Here is a 19,058-nt window from a genome sequence, read left to right as displayed (position 1 = left end):
GTAAGATTGATGTCATCATTAGGGATGTATTGTACATAATATATCATAATCCATTGTCTTGGCCCTTAAGATCGATAGGTTTAATATATCATCTAAATCATTTTGGCTTAGAATACTATTTTCCAGGAAAATATTGTAAAACTTACCAATACCAAATCCCGCAATACCCTGTTCACAGAGTGGTGTGTTAAATACTCTTTCTTTTCCAAACTTTTCTCTCAATCCAACTAAAGTAACAAACTTTTAGGTGCTTTCCCTCAAAGTACCTTTCTAGCGATGAAACCACACGTATTGGTTATTTTTAAAAATAAATTGAAAATAAAGGAGGGGCTAGGTTTTGGCCTGACTTTAGCGTTCAGGGAGTGGGGACTAAACAAACAAAGGAAAATCTAACCCCCCCCTTCCTCTATATTTTGAAATTATCTAAAATACAAAGTAGAATGATGTCTGTTCGTCTGTCTGTCCGTCCGTCCCTTAAGATCTCGGTAACCACTGAACCGATCGGATTCTACTCTTCAGGGAATATACCTACTGGTCCTGTGGTGGTTTTAGGCTATTTTCTTGGGGGGTGGAACACCCCCAACTCCACAAAAAAACAAAAAATCCCCCCTCCCATTTTTTTTGTACCTAGGGGATTTTTCCTTGGTCCTTTTTTTTTTTTTTTTTGTAGGGGATTTTCTTGGTCTTTTTTTTTTGTAGAAGATTTTTTTGGTCCTTTTACGTATTTCGCCAAAAAAAAAATTTTATCACCTCTTGGGGCAAAGCCGCTAGTTTTTAAAAAAGGGTTATGTGCTCGACTAGGCACTTTGAGACAAACTACATTCATTTATTACTAAACACTCAGGAGTAATATTATAGGCCAGAATTGTTTTAAAAATCGAACCCGTGCATCTGAAGACGCCACCAAATGCCACATCCTCTCCGAAGACGCATGCTGTTGGATCCTGAAGATCAAAATATCATAGTCTTTTCAAGGTTTCAATTTAAAAAAAACCGATTTTTTCTTTTTAAATAAAAAGATCTGGATAATTAATTTTGGAGTGGTTACGGTGCTTGCTTACATTTCTATTAAATCATTAAAGTAAAATCTTAATTTTCCTTGGTTGTGTCTAGTGAGCAAGTGCCCTCTTCCCCCTTAAAGCCTTATTTCAATTAATTTGCATTAACCTCACGTATTTAGCTTTTATTCATATGAGTAGATTTTAAAAAGAACAAATGTCATACATTGGTCATAATTAGGTTATATTAGCTAATAAGTAAACTCCAATTAGGAATGCAGATCTGATGTTGTAAAGCTCTTTCCAAAAACATTTCCTCAAATCATATTAATATATTTCATTCCTGCACATGCGAGCACTATAGACAAAAAAAATCAACCTTATTATTTTTTTTATAAATTCTACCTTTGTGAGTGCAATGTCCATGGCATCTGTAATTGACTGAAGCATGGTCACTTTTGTAGTTTCACCTTAACATTTCAAATTAGTTACCTAATGATCATTGAGGTTGTACCTATATAATATGCCTATATGTTTCAGAAGATGATCAAGTTGCATGTAATATTTCTAAGATTAAAAACTTATTCACAAAAGAACATTAAACACACGTTTCAATTTTCTTCCTTTTCCACTTTGCTTAACTCTTCCTACTAAGGAATGCATATCTTGATCTATCTTATAGACAACTATCTAGATGCAACATGCGGAGGTGAATAGATATACTAATTAGTCTGTGGATACTCCCCCCCCCCTCACTTTATTATTGTTTTAAAAAAATAAATTCATCTGAAATGTAAAACATGAAAACTGTTGAATATTGTCCCGTTTAATAGAAAATAGGGAACATATTTACATACAGTCAAAACAAACATCCTGTTAATTCAGTATATAGAACTTTTCTTAGTTTAGGTTACCCACCCACCCAACCTGAATTTTGTTTGAATCTTACCTGCAGATGGGTCAGGTGTCTCTGGATAGAAGGTAAAGTGTGCATTTCTGATTGGTGGTAATTCATTTTTTATATTTGAATATCAAATTTTGTTTTTTTAACTTTAAATTAGCAAAAATTGTAGTTTGTTCAGTCTAAAATGCTCTTAACGTCGAATTTTAAAACCATCAAATCAATATTAAAGCTCTTCCTTATAATGATAAGATGTTCAGAAAGTGTTTACAAGACTATTTGTTGGTTTCCATTTTATGTATTTCTACGTTCTAAAACTCATTAAAAATTGCAAATGCAGAAGGAATTATTTATGCTTAAATTACCAAATTTAATAAAGATAGGGAAGATCTAATTGGAGATCTATTTGGAAATCTAATTGATCTTTTAAATATTTCCTAATTTTTACCCATTTATAAACATTAAACATCAATGAAAACAAAATTAAAATGCTTGACGAAGTCAAAGAAATAATTACGATTTTAAAAAAATCTTTCTAATACTTGTTTATCCGAAGCTGTGTAGTTACGATTTTTAGCTTTTTAAGATATTTTCCCATATACTCAACATGCGGATGCGAAGCCGTTATTTTCGTTAAATAATGGCTCCAACACCGGGTTAGCTAAAAAAGGGATTTTTTATTAATTATAATTTCATAACTCTATTGTGTCGTGAGCAAATGCCCCTTTTAAGATTTCAAGTCCTTTTTTCTCAAAAAATTAACTTTTAGAAGTTCAAAAGTCAAAAATAGACTTGGAAAATAAAATCCGAAGCCACGCCAAAAATCAAACGGCTCCGCATCCTTGCTCAAAACTATGTTTACGTAATTTCTAAGTAAATCCACACCTTCTTTATCAAATTATTCTCTATTTAAAAATCTGCATAGCATTTACGAGAGTCAAACAATTAAGTAAAAATGTGATTTAATTAAATTATAAAAATGAATGAGGCACACCTAACAGAAAGTTGGTTGATGCATGGACAATGTTTCCCACGCAACAAAGATAATCCACTACGGGATAAAGACATTTTTATCCTGAAAATATTATTTATTTTTACATAAAAATATATTTCAATTTATTACTTATGTGATTTATAAGAATAAAGTTAAAACATTGAGATATAAATAGAAAAATAAAGCTTTGTCTTCTGATCAGAAAGTTAAAAAAGCGTCCAAATGGATTATGTTTGATTATAATAATATAATTTTTATAAATATTGTATTTTAAATTTTTGGTTCAAGGTACTTAATAAAAATGTATCAGGAAATCAGGTCAGGTACTAAAATGTTTGTCTTTTTAGATAGGACTAAAAGTTTTTTATTCTTGTAGGTAATTATTATTTCTTTTTATAATTGAGGCATTTATTTCTTTTTAATTAAACATTACATATATAATTAATATTTAATATATTCATACTATATTGTGTGTAAATTTGATTACATATAGAGATTTCTTAAAAGACATTCATTGCATTGCATATTCTATCAAATAATACATGTTAAAAGTTGCAAATATAATACTGTTTTTTTCTATGCATATTTTTCTCTGAGCATGGCCAGAAGCTTGCTGTTGGACCCCTTGCCTTGCTTGTAACCCTTGAAATCTTTGGATTTAGCAGCTTCAATTTTAGCATTCTTGTAGTCATCAAAGGCCCACTGTTCAGATCTACACATGTCTCTTGTATCACGCAGAATCTTTCCGGCCTTAATAAAGGGGGGGGGGAAAATGTGGTGACTCGTGCCACGACATACCAGCAATTTTATTTTGGGTGCTACTCCCTTAGTTTTAGAGATAATTGGGTGAAATCTTTTGGGCTGGGTCACTAATTACCCCAACTAGAGGTATCTTTCAAAAAAAACGGCGGCGGGTCCGCCGCTCCCGCCGTTCGCCGCCATTTTCCGCCGCCGCCAAAAAAAATTTTTTTATTGCATTTCTCGCCGAATTAGGCAATTTGGAATCATTTGAGACCATGTTATTTTTTTCAAAAATTTTTCCCCTTATAACCAACCCTGCGGGGGGACTTAGTCATTTTTTTCAAATTCTCGTTTATTAAGGTATATCTTAAATTCAGTGCTTCTCCTGTGCTTTTAAAGATATTGAGACAAAACCTTTTGAGGTAGATCAGTAAAAAATATTTGAATAAAAAATGGCGGCGGTACCGCCGCTCCCGCCGTCCACCGCCATTTTCCGCCGCCGCCGCCAAAAAATTTTTTATTGCATTTCTCGCCAAATTAGGCAATTTGGAATCATTTGAGACCATGTTATTTTTTTCAAAAATTTTTCCCCTTATAACCAACCCTGCGGGGGGACTTAGTCATTTTTTTCAAATTCTCGTTTATCAAGGTATATCTTAAATTCAGTGCCTCTCCTAAGCTTTTAAAGATATTGAGACAAAACCTTTTGAGGTAGATCAGTAAAAAATATTTGAATAAAAAATGGCGGCGGTACCGCCGCTCCCGCCGTCGACCGCCATTTTCCGCCGCCGCCGCCAAAATTTTTTTTATTGCATTTCTCGCCGAATTAGGCAATTTGGAATCATTTGAGACCATGTTATTTTTTTCAAATTCTCGTTTATTAAGGTATATCTTAAATTCAGTGCCTCTCCTAAGCTTTTAAAGATATTGAGACAAAACCTTTTGAGGTAGATCAGTAAAAAATATTTGAATAAAAAATGGCGGCGGTACCGCCGCTCCCGCCGTCCACCGCCATTTTCCGCCGCCGCCGCCAAAAATTTTTTTATTGCATTTCTCGCCGAATTAGGCAATTTGGAATCATTTGAGACCATGTTATTTTTTTCAAAAATTTTTCCCCTTATAACCAACCCTGCGGGGGGACTTAGTCATTTTTTTCAAATTCTCGTTTATCAAGGTATATCTTAAATTCAGTTCCTCTCCTAAGCTTTTAAAGATATTGAGACAAAACCTTTTGAGGTAGATCAGTAAAAAATATTTGAATAAAAAATGGCGGCGGTACCGCCGCTCCCGCCGTCGACCGCCATTTTCCGCCGCCGCCGCCAAAATTTTTTTTATTGCATTTCTCGCCGAATTAGGCAATTTGGAATCATTTGAGACAATATTATTTTTTTCAAAAATTTTTCCCCTTACAAGCCGTCCTGTGGGCGGCGGAAAATTGCAGTGGATGGCGGGAGCGGTGGTACCGCCGCCATTTTTTATTCAAATATTTTTTTGCTGATCTACCTCAAAAGATTTTGTTTCAATATCTTTAAAAGCACAGGAGAAGCACTGAATTTAAGATATACCTTAATAAACGAGAATTTGAAAAAAATGACTAAGTCCCCCTGCAGGGTTGGTTATAATGGGAAAAATTTTTGAAAAAAATAACATGGTCTCAAATGATTCCAAATTGCCTAATTCGGCGAGAAATGCAATAAAAAAAATTTTGGCGGCGGCGGCGGAAAATGGCGGTGGACGGCGGGAGCGGCGGTACCGCCGCCATTTTTTATTCAAATATTTTTTACTGATCTACCTCAAAAGGTTTTGTCTCAATATCTTTAAAAGCTTAGGAGAGGCACTGAATTTAAGATATACCTTGATAAACGAGAATTTGAATAAAATAAATAAGTCCCCCCGCAGGGTTGGTTATAAGGGGAAAAATTTTTGAAAAAAATAACATGGTCTCAAATGATTCCAAATTGCCTAATTCGGCGAGAAATGCAATAAAATTTTTTTTTTTGGCGGCGGCGGAAAATGGCGGCGAACGGCGGGAGCGGCGGACCCGCCGCCGTTTTTTTTGAAAGATACCTCTAGTTGGGGTAATTAGTGACCCAGCCCAAAAGATTTCACCCAATCATCTCTAAAACTAAGGGAGTAGCACCCAAAATAAAATTGCTGGTATGTCGTGGCACGAGTCACCACATTTTCCCCCCCCCCTTTAAATGGCAGGTAACTTTAGAAGAAAAAAAAATTTAAAGAAAAGACTGTCTTAGAAAACTCTGATCTTAAAAGCAACCTATTTTAAAAAGCTATCTACTATATATTTATTTAATCTAAAACAAAAATCCTAAAAATTTATTAGGGAACAACTAACTATAAGGCAATTCATATAAAGAAAATGACAATTGTTATTTAGGTTCTAAATTCATGAGGGAAAAACGAACTTCAGATTTGTACAAAGGGGAGAGGGGGCGAATTTGACTCTTTTTGAAACCAAACTTAGTCAAGCAACTTAACTGAAAAACAGAGTTCCAGCACTGAAATTTGGCCTGAATGTTACTTTAAAGACATACAATGTTTTGAAATTCTTTGAATATTACCTTGTTATCCTCTAGAGTAACATGGACAGTTAACTTGTGATACTTGAGTATTCCGTCAGTGAATACAAAGAAGAACCACAAATCTTTCACATCCAGGTGAGAACAGGAGGAAAAATAATATCCGCAATCCAGAAATGCCTAACATGAAAGGTACAAATATTAAAAATGTTTTCACTTTTTGACTAATAGCTAGTTCTCTTCAAATTTAGGAGACTGAAGTAATAGTACATTATACATGAGACTTTAAAAAAGCTTCTCTTACTTCGATAGGTACCTACTAAAAGCGATGCTTATATTTACTTTTAAAATACCTATATATTTACTAATTTGTCCCATTTTTATTACCTAACCGTTTTAATTTATTCTATATTTTTTTACCTGAATAACTGCCTTGCTAGGTGGAAAGCTAGGCAGAATCAACAATGCATCAGGAAATTTTGTTCCTGGCATACCTGAATATTCACAACTGGTTAGTTTAAAATATTAAAGAACTTCATATGTACTTCACTTCAGGGATCTAAAGAGATAAGACAATAGCCGATAAATTAATATACATCCACAATTATGACTCTAGGGACTAGTGTAATAAACAGACCATTGTCCACTCTCTAACTTCACTTACTTAGTAGGTAATTAAACAGAACATTGAACACTAATTCAGGATTAAAAACTTCGCTTTGAGAGACTGTTGTCTAAAAAAAGAATGACTAAAAAGAGTTGGTAGGTATTTGCTTATGTGTCAGCTTTAAAAATATAACTCTTTTATTACACAACTTTTGTCTCCTAATTGACCGTGATAATGAGTTGCAACAGTTTATGGGCATGTTGAGTTGATTCATCTTACTCTTACAAAGTATCTAGCAAGTTTTATCAGAAGGGGTAGTTTTGTTAATCATCTTAATTCGTCGCCCATTGTCTTATCCCATAAGATTGCTGAGTTTAATCGATTGCAGTGATGATGCGTTTGAAACAAGACTATAACCCAACATATTCCGATCACTAAAAGATACATGATTTAAAACATTAATACGCTATTTGAACAAACTTACCCTTAATGGAAGTAGAACCAACATGCTCCCACACAAGGTTCGCTTTCTCATCTTCGGGTATTTTAGAGAAAAGTTCCTCTCTTTTCTAAACAATAAGCATAATCGTATTTGAAGTAATTTGTGACACCTGCCATACTCGACGAAGGTAATATAATCAAAAGTTGCTCTATTAAGCCAATTTATAATGTGCTTGAAAGTGAAGCTTGAACTGGCCCTAGTGGCTACACTAAAGTGTTTAGTGCCACTTTATGACTGCTTAGGTCCAAGAGTAAAACAATAGAGGGGGAAGAGGCTAAATATTTGTATGTCCCAACCCCATAGACCCTGTGCCGACATTAAATTGGGTCTTTAAATATCAGCTATTAGCGTCGGGAATATTAACACAGCCAAGTCGGTATTCTGGTTAATTCATTTATATTTATAGATTTATTGTCTTAACTTGCTACCTACACTAACACTTTATTGTAAAAACGACATCGCTTCTATTCTTAAATTTACCTGTTCAACAATTTCCTTGATCTCTTCATAGGGTAAGTCAGTGTAGAAAGTCTCATTGCTGAAACCTAAAACAAAGGGGAACGCAATTAATGACACAATCCCGTAAAACAAGGTGTGTGTTTTTTTAAAATTAAAAACATCCCATCCTAAAACTTGATACCTACCTATACAGTTTCTAAACAACAGGCATTTGAAATAACAATAACTAATTTAATCATTTGTACTTTTTTGACTTCTCAATGGATAGACTTTGATATTTATGTTATTTGATCTTCCTAATAGCTGCCTATATCTTTTAAAAGTGGGTAAATAAGAAATTTTAGTTGTCGTTTTACTTTCTAAATTAAATACCCAAGCTCTTCATAGATAAGTGCTCCTCTTTTATAAAAATACCCAAGGTATATACCTATATATAAGCATAAGAAAATAAACCAATCAAAAAGCCAAAATATAGTTAAAGTAAATAAGACATCCGCTTAACTATTTAAAATAACCTTCAGGTGTTTCAACAGGCTGATTGTAACGATACTCTTTCAATCTAAAATCATATCCAACTATTAAAATTTTGTACTTCATATGTAAATAAGGCTAATGGAATGCGTCTTATATTCTAAGAAAGATCATAAAAATATTAAAATTTGTAGCTCTTCTAATCTATAAAGTTCCAAACATTAGGATTGGTCAACACCTGCCATATTTAGTAAAAGGTTAGGTAATAATTTCTATGAGGGTTTTACTTAGGTACCTTTGTTCGTCGATAAAAAGCTCAAATAATTCCTCGGCAGTTTCAAGCTTGGGGGAGTTGCTTGCCATCTTGTTATTTCTGAAAGAAATTAAATAGAAAATTAAATAATATCATCATTAAGTAAAAAGAGCAAACAATAAATTGCAAATGAAATATTTTCTGTATGAGTAAAAATTTTATATACTACCTAGCTGTTGTTATAATGAGGTTCTAGAAGGAACTAATGACTGTTGCAACCAACAAATCATTTTTCATTGAAAATTTCAATTTCCCAGATTTTTCATTTTACCAAAAAAATTTTCATTTGGGTATAAAAAAATAGAAGATTAGATAATATTTTAAGCAAAATATTCATCATTGGAAAATTTCTTTTTCAAGTAGGTGTAACAAAATGAAATAAGTTGGTTATTGTAAAGAAATTTTGTAATTATAAAAGATATTTCATATTTGTACTATCTTTTGCACTGTACATTAGCACCAGGGAGGGAGGGGACATTGGACAGTAAATTATTAAGGTACCCAAAGTCATTAATAAATACTTACTGTATTTGATAGTTCAAAATTTTGTGTACTTTTGTCAAATCTTGATTGGTTAGATTAATGCAAATTAAACGTTAATTTTAATCAAGGGTCATTCTTTTATTCATCATTGTAACAGGTTTATATCAATTTATTGTCCATTGTTATATCCCTTAAGATCCCTGATGGACACCGCACAAGTCGCAAATAATTTGTAGACACACAAGACAAATGATTTTGCACATTTTTTTCCCTTGCCAATCCTACTTTTTTTAAAAGGGACAGTCGAGAATGGTATTTTTGTTTGTATACAAAAGATGAGCCAGTGGAGCATTGAACTATACCAAAATAGAACTATACCAAATAAGTGAGAAGGCGCAGCTATGAAGCCATACATCCTTGTTAGACAAATACCAAATGCGTTATAGTGATTCAATAAGATATATTTATTATTTGTTATGTTGTTGTTTATTTAAATAAAAGATTTATGAATGTAAGGGGCTTTTTCTATTGCAGAAAGTTAAACTGATTCTGGGCTAAAATATAAGTGTATGTCAAGTTCATTATTGTTTCAGAGAGAGATGCGATTGTGTTCGTTCTTGTTAAAGTGGGACAGCTGTCATATTTGCACTGCATGCCGTTTTTAGGTAATCTTTCAGTTCAAACTGTAAAGAAAAGGCGGCGGAAATGCTCACAGTTTTCAGTCGATTTTTTTGCCTTTCCTCGCCAAATTAGGCAATTTTGAATCATTTGAGACAAGCTAATTTTTTTCCAATAAAACTTTTCTTATACTTTTAATTAAAACGGTTAATATTTAAAACGCGATTCTACTGAAAAATCTAAATTGTCAAGTATATAAGGAAATCTTTAAAAGTTTATTTTAGTCTCAAATACTTTGAAATCGCCTAATTTGGTAAGAAAGTTATTAAAAATTTGACCGGGCGCCTTTCGGCGGTTTCTCCACTGTTTCTTCACAGTTCCAAATTGAACCAATTTAAAGCAAACATGTCTTATCTAATAATCTTATTAAGAACACATTTATAAAAGTATGAATTGCCCTTTACAGCAATAATTTGTGATAATAATAAGTTTCTTGCAAAAACTAATAATGCACTTAATGATAATAATTTATCAAATGTTTTCTCGACGTCTGCTGTAAATTTGCGTGTGGTGTTACCTTACTGTCTTCTCTAAGGCAAGCAGAGTTAGAAACTTGTCTGCATTTTTGTTTTTCTAAACAGCTGATCGATCGACAGGGTAAAGGTTGCGTGATTTCTTGGCATACAGTCAAAGTCATATAATTGTTAAAGAAAATAATAAAAATATGAATTAATGCAGGGATTTTAAGGGGTAAGACAATGGACAATAAATTTATATACATCCTGAATGATGATAAACAAAATTAATCCTTCTTTAGATAAAAATTATTCGTTTTTAATTTTTAACCTCAAAAAATGATGTAGGTAATAATGACTGATTTTGGTTTATTTTAAAAAATGCGCCATGAAGACAGAAGCAAATTTTACAATATTTTTTTCTTTCCTCAATAAGTGATATTTCAACGGAAGGCATCATGTCAATTATTCATACTTACTTATTTTACATAGGTTTTTGATATAAGACAAAATATTAAACATTCCTTTTGATATGATATTTATATCTATTATTCATCTTTCTTTAATTTAGTTTGAGCGGCCAGTCTGAATGCCAGTGCTTGCAGGCAAGCTCCCACTATGAACTCCCTGCTGTTGCTCTCCTTCAAATCACTCATTTGTTGAGAACTTATGTTGAGAAAGAAAGGTGCATCCTCCTCAAAATTATCCTGTAATACCCATTATACTCTTACTTTATCTTGTTAGAAAAATAAAAACATTACAGTACAGCACGTTTAATAGATCAATAAAGCCTAGTTCACAAAAGACTTAGGTCGACCCAAAGAAGCTTTAGGTTGACCGATATTTATAAAGGCATTTGTTAGTTGTACTTGTTTAGGTTGACCTACAACAGAATAGATCGGTCGACCTCTAAAAGTTGTTTGTGAACTGGGTATAAGTCTTTTAAAAACAATACCTAAAACTGTGTTGAAACAAAAAGTCGACCAAAATATCAATCAATTTTTCTCTAGGAAGTCATAGAGTAGATTTGCAACCTAAATGAATGCTACAAATATAGGAAATAAAAATTATGAAAACAACTTTATGCATACTGACTGAAAGTGTATATAATGGCAATTTCCTTCATAATCTGTGGGAACTTGACACTCATGGAAACTCTTTCATTGCCGACATTGAGTTCAAACAGTTTATCTAGTACTCGGGGTTGCATGTGATGGATAACATTACTTTTTATATTACCTGATAACATAGAAAATCTGGATAGAAGTCAGGGATATAGCGATAGATCAAGTGATAATAAAGAGGGGGGGGGGGGGAAATGCAACCATCTCGTCATCAATGTGTAAATGTCACTTAGAATCCTAATTTCAGGAAGAAATTTGGTATGAGTAATCCTTGGTAGGTCTATTTTCCCTAAATCGAATAAAAAGTTTGAAAAGTAACGGCTGGCGTCTCACCCATTAAAGACGGTTTTTGACTATTTTCAGGGCAAATAAATCATAAATTACAGAGTAATCAACTTTTTGAATTATATTTTTACACTATTTGGTATAAAAATGATAATCTTGGCATTTTATAGCTTCTAGCAGCCTTTTTTTAGTCAATTCTATCTGTTAAACAGCTGGCACTAGAAATTTCTAAACAGTTTATTTATTATCGCTAATTTGGCCCTAAAAAAGCCCAAAAGCGGCTAAACGATTGAGCCGGCAGCCGTTAGCCTTTACTTTTCCAACTTTTTATTCGATTTAGGGTAAATAGACCTACTAAGGATTACTCATACCAAATTTCTTCCTGAAATTCGGATTCTAAGTGCCATTGATTACGAGATGGTTGCATTACCCCCCCCCCCCCCTTATCAATTTCTTTAATTATTAAATATAACTTTTGTACTTCTCCTGATTGTTAAAATCAAGATTAATTTTTATACCACCCCCCTGGCCTCCCGTCCCCCATTTATATGGCTGTTTTAGGTAAACTTTTATGTGTAGTAATAAGATGTACCCAGAAAATGGCGCAAATTCAGGGATCCAAAGGGATAAGGCAATGACCGATAAATTGATGTACAATGTACATACCCAATGATGAAATACAAAAACAACCCTTCTGTAGATTGAAATAAGTGGTTGAAACGAATATGAAAACGTTATTTCAAAACTTTGGGGACTAATAAAATAAACAGTCCAATGTCCCCTCCCTCCCTGCGCAAATTGCATCTATACTTTACTGGAAGGAATATAAAGTTTGATTTTCTAATTTCCTGTCTGGTGAAGTATACAATCCACATATGCTTTGGTTTTCATAATGTTAAATTTCAGCACCATGTAAGAATCTCGTGCAAGTACTAAAATTGCATAAAAAAACATGTTTTGCTTCTTTCTTCTTTTAATCATCTAGTTTTAATTGGAAATGGAGGAAAATATTAGGGATGGAATTATTATCCAATTCGGTTGAGTGTAATAGAAATTCGTATTTCTAGAAAACCCTTATAAAAATCAACAGCTAATTTTTAAAATGGAGAATAAAGCCTTTTTGAAGAGGTTTCTGAAGTTTAAAGGGGGATAGGGTGTAATACTTTGGGGTAATATTTTTGTGTATTAATATGAAAACATGCATTCATTCCTTTCAAAGTTTCTTCTTCAACGCAAAAATCTGCCTCTGGTAATGTTTTAACTAATTCCTTAAAATCAAATAAAGGTCTTTAAAAAAAATGAAAAATTAACGAAGTTTCCCCCTACTGTAGTTTACTACAGTTTATTCGGTGCCTGGTGAGCACTCACCTCCCTCCCCCCCCCCCCTTTATATTATTGAAATAAATAGAGGGCGTTGAAAAAAAACCAATCGCTTCACTTTTTTCAATATAAACCTTACAGTTTTAGTCCAAAAACTAATAAAAATGTTTCAATTCATGCTCAAGCAATGACAATAAGAAAACAATATTGAATTTTGAATCTTCTCACCCCCTGCAGATAAATTTGCCCTAAGCTGAAAGGGCATATTTTATTATAAATTAAGAAAAGCTTGTCTGTTTTTAAAAGAACAAACCGTCTTAAGTACTTTACATCTTGTAGATAAACCCATAATGTTCAGAGTTTTTGAAGGTGAACGTAAAGACCTTTCTATAGACACCTTAACCAGGTTTCTATCACAATCCTAGCCAATTTGGCATAAAAATGATTGACATAAAAATTAGACAGAGCCCTTATGTCTCAATGTTAGATGGTTCTGTGATTTTTAAATCAAGTTGGCAAAGATTGAGTTAGAAATCTGGTTAAGGTGTCTATAGAAAGGTCTTTACAAGTTTACATGCTCAAAAAGTAAAATCATTATGGGTCTATCTAACCGGTTGGTTTTTTTTCACCCTTTAGATAATAAGGGGGTTAGATTTTTTTATGCCAACCCCTGCAGGGAGCCTATACCAATACTCATTGTAACCAACTTCAATTCACAATGTACTTTGTTTGAAAGCGCAATTTGTTCTTGAAAGAACAAAATTATAAAAATACAGATCAACTTACGAGGAATCCTGAAAGTTTCAGCAAATAATTAAGAAACATTTTAGTTGTTCAGAAAAGGCCTAGTTGAATAGTAGCTGCTCAAGCAACTAGCTAAGTATAAAACTTAGCACACCCAATTACATATTTTCCTAAATCTTATAAAACTGAAAAATATTCACCTGAGTCTTAAAGAAAAGAACATTGTGAGCCAAACTGTTACTGTTAATCTTAGCATTTTCATCAGCAAGGTTCAGTGTTCCCCAATCCAAAAGATCACGATTGTTTATTAGGGCATACGACACAGTATTCACGTTAACTTTAAGTCCCAATATGGTAGAACTAGGTTTGTATTCACGTATATGGGGTTTAATATCTTTGGAAAGATATTTCAAAACTTGGTTAATGCCTCCCGTCGTAGATTGTATTTCAGATAAATCTCGCAACAAAAACCTTATTAAGCATTTCTTTAAAATTATATGAACTATTTTGACATGCAAGGCTAGTACAAAAAAATGTTTAATATGTATTCAATAAGGGGGGGGGCACATCTGACACTTTTGCGTAAACAGGGATTATAGGCTTTGTCTTAGGAGTTATAGGATAGGTTATTTGGGGAAAAAGTTTAGTTTTTGGGTGTATTTTCCTTATATTTAAAAAAAAATTTGATAGGTCTCCAGGTTCAGGTGCTGCAGGCTGGAAGGTCACTTCTGGACAGGTATAAATGAAAATAAAAATTTGTTTGAAGAGTTAGAGATCAACTTATTAAACCAAATATGCATCTTTTGGGATGTTATGAGCATATATGAAGAAAAAATAAAAATCAGCCTCCAGGTTCAGGTCCTGCAGGCCTCCAGGTGAATTCTGGACAGGTAAAAACTGAAAATTTAAAATTTTATAGTTAGAACAAAACTTATTTTACAAAAGTTGCTACTTTATGGATGGTATGAACTAATTTGAAGAAAAATTTTAAATCGGGCTCCAGGTACAGGTACTGCAGGCCTCCAGGTAAATTCTGGACAGGTAAAAACTGAATTTTTTTACTTTTGAAGTTAGAACAAAACTTATTTAACAAAAGTTGCTACTTTATGGATGGTATTAACATATTTGAAGAAAAATTTGAAATCGGGCTCCAGGATCAGGTACTGCAGGCTTCCAGGTAAATTCTGGACAGGTAAAAATTGAAAAATTTTAATTTTATAGTTAGAACAAAACTTATTTTACAAAAGTTGCTACTTTATGTATGGTATGAACTAATTTGAAGAAAAATTTGAAATCGGGCTCCAGGTTCAGGTACTGCAGGCCTCCAGGTAAATTCTGGACAGGTAAAAACTGAATTTTTTTTTTTTTTTAAGTTAGAACAAAACTTATTTAACAAAAGTTGCTACTTTATGGATGGTATTAACATATTTGAAGAAAAATTTGAAATCGGGCTCCAGGATCAGGTACTGCAGGCCTCCAGGTGGATCCTGGACAGGTAAAAACTAAAAATTTTTACTTTTATAGTTGGAACAAAACTTATTTTGCAAAAGTTGCTATTTTATGGATAGTATTAACTCATTTGAAGATAAATTTGAAATCGGGCTCCAGGTTCAGGTACTGCAGGCCTCCAGGTGGATCCTGGACAGGTAAAAACTAAAAAATTTTACTTTTTAAGTTAGAGCATAACTTATTTAACAAAAGTTGCTACTTTTTGGATAGTATTGACTAATTTGATTTGATTGATGAGAAGTTTATGCAGAAACATGTGGTTTTATTGGCAATTCAATCTGACAATGAATAGATGATGTCTAACTTGTATCTTAGTTCTAATTGCCTATTTTAACAAAATTTGTTTGGTTTGTTTGTTACTTTTAAGTTAATTTTGTCAGAAAGTTTTCATATCCCTTTTTTTATACTTGATTGTTGAAGAAAGCCTGCAGGAAATATGCCGCTCTAATTGCTGAAAGACTGGCACAATAAGGCTTAATACCCCAAATTTGAAGCCTGCAGCTTCAATAACTTTTTTGTATCAAATTGAGGGTATTGTGTTGGATTTTGGTTGGATTTTTACCGCAGTTAGAGCAGTGTATTTCCTGCAGGCTTCCTTTAGTGACTGACCTGTTGACAGTACGTTTTTTTTTATATATATTCTAGTCAATGCTTAATATTTTTTTTTGCAGATATAATTCAAAATGTAACAAAATGGTTGGATTTAACTTGAACCTTGAGCCCGATTTCAATTTTTTCTTTGTATTAGTTAAATAGATATAGTTCTAACTCTTTAGTTAAATATTTTAATTTTTACATGTCCAGAATTCCCCTGGAGACCTGCAGTACCTGATCCTGGAGCCCAATTTCAAATTTATCTTCAAATTGGTCAATACTATCCAAAAAGTAGCAACTTTTGTTAAATAAGTTATGCTCTAACTTTAAAAGTGAAAATTTTTAGTTTTTACCTATCCAGGACCCACCTGAAGGCCTGCAGTACCTGAAGCTGGAGCCCGATTTAAGATTTTTCTTTAAATGAGTTAATACTATCCATAAAGCAACTTATGCTAAAGAAGTTATGCTCTAACTTAAAAAGTAAAAAATTTTAGTTTTTACCTGTCCAGGATCCACCTGGAGGCCTGCAGTACCTGAACCTGGAGCCCGATTTCAAATTTATCTTCAAATGAGTTAATACTATCCATAAAGTAGCAACTTTTGCTAAATAAGTTTTGTTCCAACTATAAAAGTAAAAATTTTTAGTTTTTACCTGTCCAGGATCCACCTGAAGGCCTGCAGTACCTGATCCTGGAGCCCGATTTCAAATTTTTCTTCAAATATGTTAATACCATCCATAAAGAAGCAACTTTTGTTCAATAAGTTTTGTTCTAACTATAAAATTAAAATTTTTCAATTTTTACCTCTCCAGAATTTACCTGGAGGCCTGCAGTACCTGTACCTGGAGCCCGATTTCAAATTTTTCTTCAAATTGGTTAATACTATCCAAAAAGTAGCAACTTTTGTTAAATAAGTTATGCTCTAACTTTAAAAGTGAAAATTTTTAGTTTTTACCTGTCCAGGATCCACCTGGAGGCCTGCAGTACCTGTACCTGGAGCCCGATTTAAAATTTTTCTTCAAATTAGTTCATACCATCCATAAATTAGCAACTTTTGTAAAATAAGTTTTGTTCTAACTATAAAATTTAAAATTTTCAGTTTTTACCTGTCCAGAATTCACCTGGAGGCCTGCAGGACCTGAACCTGGAGGCTGATTTTTATTATTTCTTCATATATGCTCATAACATCCCAAAAGATGCATATTTGGTTTAATAAGTTGATCTCTAACTCTTCAAACAAAATTTTTTTTTCATTTATACCTGTCCAGAAGTGACCTTCCAGCCTGCAGCACCTGAACCTGGAGACCTATCAAAATTTTTTTTAAATATAAGGAAAATACACCCAAAAACTAAACTTTTTCCCCAAATAACCTATCCTATAACTCCTAAGACAAAGCCTATAATCCCTGTTTACGCAAAAGTGTCAGATGTGCCCCCCCCCTTATCTAGGTATATAAATAACGCTTAAAATCATAGATTTTTTATACAAGGTTTAAAAACTAGCAAAATTTAATTCCTACTCATTTTAAAAACCTAATGTTTTATTTAGATCCAAAAACACACATCAAGATTTTCTTAGCTATTTAAAACCTCTAAAAACTTATGTTATCTTGTATCTAAACTCATACGGGAATTTATTTTTGTGGTTTACGCTCGCTTCTATCTTGCTTAAATTAGGGTATAAAACAATAGAAGATTAATGTACATCAACAATGATTATAATTAGTGATGGGAATCCGGATCCGGAATCCGAATCCGGAATCCGGAATCCGCCCAATTTTCGGCCAATTTTGGAATCCGAATCCGGATCCGGAATCCGTTTTTTATAGCGGATTCCGGATTCTAAATTGGTAGGCTAAAATTACCGTCTTTTTTCTTACAACTCCCTCTGTTTGAAGGCAAAGATCAAAAAAAAAATTTCTACATAACAAATTTTAATAATTACTAATGTGATGTAAATGTTTTACCTAGTAATGCTGGAAGTCAACACTTTAAACAAATCAAGGCTTCAACCAAGTAACATAGTGATAAATTAACGAAAAAAGCTATCCCTCTGTGACGGACGGCCTTTTAAAATACTGCTAGAATCCGGAATCCGAATCCGGAATCTGCCAAAAATAAGAATCCGGAATCCGCAAGAATCCGTAACTTTTTTTGACGGATTCCTTCAGAATCCGGAATCCGAATCCGGCCCAAAAATTCGACGGATTCCCATCCCTAATTATAATAGTTTTTTCTTGCATCGTATTATAAACGGCTTTCCGCGGATATAGAATGTACAATTATAAGATTTAAACCAGTTTTTTTCAGCCCCGAGGGGCCGAAGGCACGGGCTAAAAAACTGGTTTTAATCTTATGATTGTACATTTTTATATTCGTAGAAAGCTGGATATAATACGATGCTAGACATAGTTTTTTCGTATGGATGAGAACCGGTTCTTATCCACCGGATACGAATGAATACGAGAAACAAAATTTCCCCCTCCTCTGTAGATATTGATTGAGAAGTTTTTTTGCACTGTTAGTTTGAACCAACAAATTAAGATTTAATAGAAGTTTTCAAACATTTTAACCCAACAAATGAGAGAACCTCTAAACACCATTAAATTACATTCCAATGTCCCTTTCCTCCCTGTCCTGTTGTGAGATAATATGAAAGAAAGCTTCCCTGCAATATTTTTCTAGAGTTACAGTTTCTATCTTGTCCAAATCCAGCAGCTGTTCAACTTTTTCAAAATTACCATTTTTACTTCTATGCTCAACTATTTTCCTGGCGGCAATCTTTAATAAAATCTCATTTAATAATAGTTTTAAACCTTTAATGAAAAAGGGGGAGAGTGGGGTAAAATGTGGTGACTCGTCACTCACTCACACGACATACCAGCAATTTTATATTGTTTTAGAGATAATTAAATAAAATCTTTTTGGTTGTGTCAATAATTACCCCAAGTTTTGGTATCTTTTAAATAAACGGCGGCGGGACCGACGCTTCCGCCGTTTACTGCCATTTTCCGCCGCAAAAAAAAGAATTTTTTTTTGCATTTCTCGACGAATTAGGAAATTTGGAATCATTAGAGACCATATTATTGTTCAAATATTTTTCCATATATAAAAAGTTAAATGAGTTCCTGCCTTTGTAATATGCGCCTCAAATTCTTTAGCAGAATATGAGTTTAGCTTCTGTAGAATAAGTTCTTTCTCACTTAATGAAAATGGAGCTGTGTAGTTTATCATCTTATACACATCCCGTACAAATGCTGCATTACGGACGGGTGTATAATGAGGACTGGTGCACTTTACAGCAAAATTTAATGCATATTTTAGAAACATTTCAATTGTAAATT

At 33.2% G+C, this 19,058-nt stretch overlaps 3 protein-coding genes across 8 annotated transcripts in view; all 3 read right to left on the bottom strand.

The window, feature by feature from the left end:
* BckdhB (Branched chain keto acid dehydrogenase E1 subunit beta) overlaps positions 1-2,992 on the bottom strand; it is a 15,331-nt gene extending 12,339 nt beyond the window's left edge. Inside the window, exons 1-5 of the mRNA XM_080163063.1 lie at positions 2,894-2,992; positions 1,948-1,994; positions 1,404-1,468; positions 884-944; positions 147-227 (exon numbers count right to left, since the gene is read on the bottom strand). Of these exons, the coding sequence (XP_080019189.1) occupies positions 147-227; positions 884-944; positions 1,404-1,468; positions 1,948-1,994; positions 2,894-2,967 (328 nt within the window). The 5' untranslated portion in view covers positions 2,968-2,992. The remainder of the gene's footprint in view (positions 1-146; positions 228-883; positions 945-1,403; positions 1,469-1,947; positions 1,995-2,893) is intronic.
* LOC145321640 (uncharacterized) lies at positions 2,967-10,303 on the bottom strand. Of its 2 annotated transcripts, none has more exons than XM_080163137.1 (8): positions 10,202-10,303; positions 8,506-8,583; positions 8,255-8,298; positions 7,761-7,825; positions 7,263-7,347; positions 6,592-6,665; positions 6,214-6,351; positions 2,967-3,643 (listed from the first exon to the last, which is right to left on the bottom strand). In XM_080163137.1, the coding sequence occupies exons 2-8, from the start codon at positions 8,571-8,573 to the stop codon at positions 3,470-3,472; spliced, it is 648 nt and encodes a 215-aa protein (XP_080019263.1). In that variant the 5' UTR covers positions 8,574-8,583; positions 10,202-10,303; the 3' UTR covers positions 2,967-3,469. The 2 variants fall into 2 exon arrangements, with proteins under 2 accessions (XP_080019263.1, XP_080019256.1); XM_080163130.1 differs by lacking the exon at positions 10,202-10,303 and adding an exon at positions 8,693-8,727.
* LOC145321622 (transcription elongation factor, mitochondrial) lies at positions 8,581-19,044 on the bottom strand. Of its 5 annotated transcripts, none has more exons than XR_013880345.1 (8): positions 18,847-19,044; positions 18,385-18,495; positions 13,813-14,085; positions 12,761-12,816; positions 12,400-12,482; positions 11,262-11,381; positions 10,619-10,848; positions 8,581-8,664 (listed from the first exon to the last, which is right to left on the bottom strand). XR_013880345.1 is itself a non-coding variant. In XM_080163075.1 (7 exons), the coding sequence occupies exons 1-7, from the start codon at positions 19,042-19,044 to the stop codon at positions 10,688-10,690; spliced, it is 1,002 nt and encodes a 333-aa protein (XP_080019201.1). In that variant the 3' UTR covers positions 10,466-10,687. The 5 variants fall into 5 exon arrangements, 1 of the variants encoding a protein (XP_080019201.1); XR_013880343.1 differs by lacking the exon at positions 8,581-8,664 and adding an exon at positions 9,049-9,088 and having other exon boundaries at positions 10,471-10,848; XR_013880349.1 differs by lacking the exon at positions 8,581-8,664 and adding an exon at positions 9,049-9,088.
* Between the last annotated feature and the right edge of the window lie 14 nt (positions 19,045-19,058).

Source organism: Acartia tonsa, chromosome 1 (genome assembly GCF_053477335.1).
Source record: "Acartia tonsa isolate MP-2025a chromosome 1, ASM5347733v1, whole genome shotgun sequence".
NCBI classification, from domain to species: domain Eukaryota; kingdom Metazoa; phylum Arthropoda; class Copepoda; order Calanoida; family Acartiidae; genus Acartia; species Acartia tonsa.
This window is presented reverse-complemented; position numbering and strand designations above follow the sequence as displayed.

Excerpts from the sequence above, each read along its gene's own strand:
- LOC145321640 (XM_080163137.1), bottom strand. The coding sequence starts at position 8,573 with ATGGCAAGCAACTCCCCCAAGCTTGAAACTGCCGAGGAATTATTTGAG. Across the intron at positions 7,348-7,760 it reads TCAAGGAAATTGTTGAACAG|AAAAGAGAGGAACTTTTCTC; the intron begins GTAAATTTAAGA and ends CTTATTGTTTAG. Across the intron at positions 6,352-6,591 it reads CTAGCAAGGCAGTTATTCAG|GCATTTCTGGATTGCGGATA; the intron begins GTAAAAAAATAT and ends CTTTCATGTTAG.
- LOC145321622 (XM_080163075.1), bottom strand. The coding sequence starts at position 19,044 with ATGTTTCTAAAATATGCATTAAATTTTGCTGTAAAGTGCACCAGTCCT. Across the intron at positions 12,817-13,812 it reads TTCTTTTCTTTAAGACTCAG|GAATTAGTTAAAACATTACC; the intron begins GTGAATATTTTT and ends TTTGATTTTAAG. Across the intron at positions 10,849-11,261 it reads CAAGTTCCCACAGATTATGA|AGGATAATTTTGAGGAGGAT; the intron begins AGGAAATTGCCA and ends AATGGGTATTAC.